The sequence below is a fragment of the Piliocolobus tephrosceles genome, chromosome 5 (genome assembly GCF_002776525.5).
Source record: "Piliocolobus tephrosceles isolate RC106 chromosome 5, ASM277652v3, whole genome shotgun sequence".
NCBI classification, from domain to species: domain Eukaryota; kingdom Metazoa; phylum Chordata; class Mammalia; order Primates; family Cercopithecidae; genus Piliocolobus; species Piliocolobus tephrosceles.
The window spans coordinates 41027840-41034139 of record NC_045438.1 but is presented as its reverse complement, the minus strand read 5'-3'; the positions used below and the strand labels follow the sequence as shown (position 1 = coordinate 41034139).

The following is a 6300-nucleotide window of genomic DNA, read 5'->3' as shown; positions in this document are numbered from 1 at the left end:
TTCCTTCCTTCCTTCCTTCCTTCCTTCCTTCCTTCCTTCCTTCCTTCTCTTTTCCCTTCCCTTCCCTTCCTTTCCTCTTTCTCTCTTCCTTTCTTTCCTTCTTTTCCTTTCTTCCTTTCTTTTTCTTTCTTTCTTTCTTTTCTTTCTCACCAGACACTGAATCTTTCAATGCCTTTATGTTAGATTTCCTAGTCTTGAGAATTGTGACAAATTTCTGTTGTTTATAAGCTGCCCAGGGTATGGTACTTTATTAGAGCAGCCCAAGTAAACTACGACAGTACCTCTACAATAGTATATGTGGTTAGATAGGAGGTAGAGAAGTGACATTTTCTTCTCCTTTTTAAATATGTGCAAGAAAGTTCAGAATACCCTTCACGGTTTTTGATAATCTAGAAAGAAGGCTTGATCTTTTTGTAGTGATAACCTCTCTGCCCTTTCCTTGTCTTCTTCCACAGAAAAAAGAAATTGCAATCAGTTTTTTGGTACTTTCCTCTTAAATATGAATTGTCAGTCAATAATAATGCAAATTTATTGGGAGAGATTACAGTACAAAGAGATCAAACAAACAAACAAATCTGGAACTAGGCTGGAAAGAGATTAAATGCTTATTTTTGTATTAGTTTTATAGATACATAGCAAGAGCTGGTTGCAGTATCTCATATCTATAACCCCAGCACTTTGGGAGTCTTAGGTGGGCAGATCACTTGAGCCCAGGAGGAGTTTGAGACCAGCCTGAGCAGCATAGCAAAACCTCGTCTCTACAAAAATGCAAAAATTAGCAAGGCTTGGTGGCACATGTCTGTAGTCCTAGCTACTTGGGAGGCTAAGGTGGGAGAATTGCTTGAACCTGGGAGGTGGAGGGTGCAGTGAGTTGAGATCAGGCAACTGCACCCCAGCCTGGGTGACAGAGTGAGACCCTGTCAAAAAAAAAAAAAAAAAAGATATATGGCAAGAATGTACACATATAAAATAGGAATAGGACATGATAAAAAAATTTGAAAACATAAAAAAAGTATAGGAACTTACATCAACAAAAGATGATAGAAATTTTAAAATTCAGAAAAAATGATGGAAAGTAAAGCTTACAGAATATCTTAGAAATTAAAATCAAGAAGAAGGTGAAGATATGCTTGATAAATGTGATTTTCCAAAAAATATCAGAGATTGGGTAATAATTCAGATTTGTCTAACTAAAATCATGTGGTACTGCATCTTATTTGCTAGGTATATTATCACTTGAAATACTTTAAAGAGAAATATAAAAAATGAGTTTTACATACCATTTTGAATTATTTGCATCATCATTGCCTTACTCAATATGTGTGTTTGAGTTAGCTGCAGAAAGTTTTGGATTGTTTACTGTGTCCTGGAGTGTGATTCCTTTATCACTAGTACATTGCTAGTATATTGCTGTTAATATTTTAGGTTGGAGGAGAAAATAACTTTATGGGATCTTGACAAGAAATAAATTTGAGCTATAAAGACAAAATATTATTCTGCTTTCAAGTTTTTCAGTCCTTATTATTGGATTATGGAGAAAATTTCAATCTAGATTAGTCTTTTATTTATTTTATTTTGTCAAAATATAGTATGACCAATCTAGACTAATTTCTAAAATTCATTAATGTCCTTAGAAAAAGAGTGAACGGGTTTACACTCAGAAGTTATGGAAAAGTATCAAGGAAGGATTGAATAATATTATTTTGTGAACATCTTATATTTTGGTATTCAATACATTATGATAGATGTAACATATATAGATTTAGAAGAATTTAAGAGGTAAACAAATTTCCAGGATTTTGGAAATGAAATAACTAGGATTTAGGAAATGCCAATTTAAAATATTTTTCTCTCCCTTCCTGTTTTCTGTGCTAGTAAGCAGTGGAATGACTTGTAGACTGAGAGACACCAGGAACCTTAGGTCTTACATACACTTTTAAGCAACCAGAGAATAAATAAATTTGAGTTACAAAGACAGAATATTGTTGGCATCTCTCTTACTAAGCAGGATGTCTTTCTCTTCATTTTCCTTCCTTCCTTCCTTCCTTCCTTCCTTCCTTCCTTCCTTCCTTCTCTTTTCCCTTCCCTTCCCTTCCTTTCCTCTTTCTCTCTTCCTTTCTTTCCTTCTTTGCTTCTTTTCCTTTCTTCCTTTCTCTCTCTTTCTTTCTTTCTTTCTTTCTTTCTTTCTTTCTTTCTTTCTTTCTTTCTTTCTCTCTCTCTCTCTCTTTCTTTCTTTCTTTTTCTTTCTTTCTCTTTTCTCTTTCCTTTCTTTCTTTCTGGAATAACTTGAGATGTATCATTTTCCCAGGTACAGAGCCATCGTTAACCCCACGGACATGCAGACGTCAGGGGCAGTGCTGTGGACCTGTGTGAAGGCCATGGGTATCTGGGTGGTCTCCATGTTGTTGGCAGTTCCCGAAGCAGTGTTTTCAGAAGTGGCACGCATCAGTAGCTTGGATAATAGCAGTTTCACAGCATGTATCCCCTACCCTCAAACAGATGAATTACATCCAAAGATTCATTCAGTGCTCATTTTCTTGGTCTATTTCCTCACACCACTTGCTATTATTAGCATTTATTATTATCATATTGCAAAGACCTTAATTAAGAGTACACACAATCTTCCTGGAGAATACAATGAACATACCAAAAAACAGGTAAGCTTGGTAGGTGTGGGTTGGTGGTGTGCTGGTCAGAACAAGTAACTGCTATTTATTGTTTTATTTTGTGGGTTTTTAATCCTAGACTGATGATTATAGAGTTGGGCCTTCACAGGCCTTAACTAGAAGGGATATATGGGGATCTCTAATATATGGTCATATCAGAGCCCTACAAGGCCCATTTAGGTTCAGTTTATCATTTATCTGGATCTGTGATAAGACCTGACATTCCACCATTAGAAATTAATGTATTGAAAGACCTGTTTTACATGCAGAGTTTTATGTAACAAACAACATAATAAACTAGAAAAATTTCACATATGAGCATACATTAATTTAATTCTTGTTTCTTCTCCCATTAACCCACTAAGGATGGCAGGGAGTATAGAAGAAGGATGCACCAGGAAAGGACTATAGGACACTGCCTGGGATCTGGGGATGGGATTTGGGTGGAAGTCAGAATGAGAGATGAGGAGAATAGCACGAGTAGCAGAAAAGGAACCCAAAGGTGCAATCCAAAGGTGGGCTGGTGTTGAAGCAATATGTGACCCAACTCAAATTCTGTAACTTTCCCTACAAAGATAATATGCTCATTTAAAAATTACATCATGCACCTTATGTACTTTTTCTTTCTTCAAGAATATGCACTACTAATTTAAGGTAAAAATCAACTGTGTTAATACACAAAGAGACAAAAATAGTGTTCTTGTGAGAAAGAGTGTCTGGTTATACATTTGTGTACAGCTAGAAAAAAACTTCTAATGAGTTTTGCAGGTACAGAGTAGTTACCGATGCTTGTTTCCAAATTAAAAGCAAAGAAATTGAATCACAGATCATTTAAAATTTACTGGAACATAGATGGAGCATTAGGCTGGGGCCTTGGGTATGTTAGCAGCAGCAGAAACTAGTAAAGATTTCTTGCATGGAAGGTAACCTTTATGAATTTGTGGCCATCAGCATCAAAGATCCACATCAGCTTTAAAGACTTAAAAAATCACCCAATTATTGAAGGCATTGATAAATTCACAGACTTTATCTAAATATTTGGCATCAGTGAGCCAACGTATTCAGATCATTGGCTCACTGTGCTTTCTATTTTATATAATCAATTCTTTTATCTGAGCCCTGTGATCAAATTTGTATCTGTTAGATATTTGAGTATTTGCTTTTGGTTTCTAAAGTTGAGTTTTTCTCATATACACAGCCCTTGCTTCACTTTTGAGTTTTTTAATGGCCTTGGCCTGCCTGCCTTGTTTTCATGAATTTCCCTATTGGGACCTATAAACTCTGGCAGGGCAACTGGGTCTTGACATCTGCTGAGAAATAATCTCAATGCTAACAGCCTGCCTGTGCTCTTGAATCTCCAAGTATAGACCACTGTGACATTCTTGCACTCATCTTCCACCTGGAAGGGATGATGCTGCTTAGAAAGATACATTTCACATTTGATTTTCTTAGGATTGATTGTTGGGTCGCATAACTTATGCCACTGGGATCCATGTGGAATATCACATTCTGCTTCCTGGCCTGGGTTCCTCTTCAGTTGCACCTTTCTCTGCTTCCTCCATCACCCCTGTACTGCTACCTACCATTAGATGTGTTCCAATCCCAAACCTTTCCAGTCTTCTTTGGAATATTCTAGTTGACGACCAATAGTATTCACTCAGAAAATATTATGATACCTACAACAAATGTCTTTCAATAAATCAGTATTCCACTTTCATATTGCCTTAATTAAATATTTAAACAAATTAGACAGATATAAGCTACCCCTTGAACTACTGATGTTAGGAAATTGCTTTTAGATTAAAAAATATTGATGCCCAATCTTTGAATTTTATTTATTACATTCCTGAATACCCTCTTAGAAACAGTAAAAATAATATGTAAATTTTATGGAGAAGGAAAATTTATTTTTATTTGTAAATGTGACAATATAGTAATGTTTACAGGACTCACAGTTATATCAGATGCTTTTGATTTGTGTAAGTCAGGAGTTTAAATCTCAAGTTGTTGTTTTGTTTTCCTATGGAGTGGTAGTTTTAAAAAATCAATCTGGCAGGGCGCGGTGGCTCACATCTGTAATCCCAGCACTTTGGGAGGCCGAGGAGGGCGGATCACAAGGTCAGGAGAATGAGACCATCCTGGCTAACATGGTGAAACCCCATCTCTACTAAAAATACAAAAAATTACCTGGGCGTGCTGGCCGGCGCCTGTAGTCCCAGCTACGCGGGAGGCTGAGGCAGCAGAATGGCTTGAACCTGAGAGGCGGCGCTTGCAGTGAGCTGAGATCCCTCCACTGTACTCCAGTCTGGGCGGCAGGGCGAGACTGTCTCAAAAAAAAAAAAAAAAAAAAAAAAAGGAAAAGCAAGCCCTGCCTCATTCGATATTTCCTGTTTAAAACACCTTTTTTTTTTTTAAAGCACCAAAGCTTGAATATATTCTATGATTTATTAATTTAGTGGATTTAATACAAACAGAAATCATTTGTATTTATGCTACACACAATGAGGCATTAAGCAAAAAGAAAATAAATAAATAATATGAAGACATAGCATTTATTAATTTACCACCTAGTTTTGTATAAGCTGTCAAATATTTTTTAATGCAAATAATGTAGAGACCAAAATAAACTTTCTCAAACTGTTAAAATCCATCATCACTTTGGTGAGGAAAATAAATAATTTATGTATTTTGGATGTATTATCATACTGTAAATTTTGCTCTTTCCCGACTTGATAAAGTTGGGATGTGGCTGGTTCCATTTTCACTTTAACAAATGGGATTAATTTCTTATATTTGCAGATGGAAACACGGAAACGCCTGGCTAAAATTGTGCTTGTCTTTGTGGGCTGCTTCATCTTCTGTTGGTTCCCAAACCACATCCTTTACATGTATCGGTCTTTCAACTATAATTAGATTGATCCATCTCTAGGCCACATGATTGTCACCTTAGTTGTCAGGGTTCTCAGTTTTTGCAGTTCTTGTGTCAACCCATTTGCTCTTTATCTACTCAGTGAAAGCTTCAGGAGGCATTTCAACAGCCAACTCTGCTGTGGGAGGAAGTCCTATCAAGAGAGGGGAATCAGCTACCTACTCAGCTCTTCAGCGGTGCGTATGACATCTCTGAAAAGCAATACTAAGAACATGGTGACCAATTCTGTTTTACTAAATGGGCACAGCATGAAGCAGGAAATGGCACTGTGATTTTGGCCATTCAACTCACTACCTGGAGAGAACTTAGTAACTGTTAAAATTCCTGTTCAGCAGATCAGAACTAAATAATTATCCCATTCTTGCTGTTGCTTAGCTAATTTATTAGGCAATTGCATGATTGCCTCAGAAAATGCAAGACATTTTTTCTCTACACTAGACTTTATTTTTTTCTCTTTTCATTTCCTAATCATTAGAATATGAGAAAAGACTTTAAATTACTACATATAATACATGTATGTGTGTGTATATATGTATTTGCACAAACATACACACATGTACATTATATGTATTTCACATTAAAAATGATCCCCAAACCAATGCAATATGTATAATTTAACATTGCTTTAGTATTTAGGCTGTTGCTAAAGCCAATTCTAGCATATTTCTCTTAGGTTTCATTTTATCTCAAAACATGAAATAAATT

General features: G+C 36.1%; 1 protein-coding gene across 1 annotated transcript in view; it reads left to right on the top strand.

The window, feature by feature from the left end:
* Positions 1 to 5867, top strand: part of NMBR (neuromedin B receptor) — a 13705-nt gene extending 7838 nt beyond the window's left edge. The window contains 2 exon segments of the mRNA XM_023187460.1: positions 2309 to 2657; positions 5466 to 5867. Of these exon segments, the coding sequence (XP_023043228.1) occupies positions 2309 to 2657; positions 5466 to 5867 (751 nt within the window).
* The last annotated feature ends 433 nt before the right edge of the window (positions 5868 to 6300 follow it).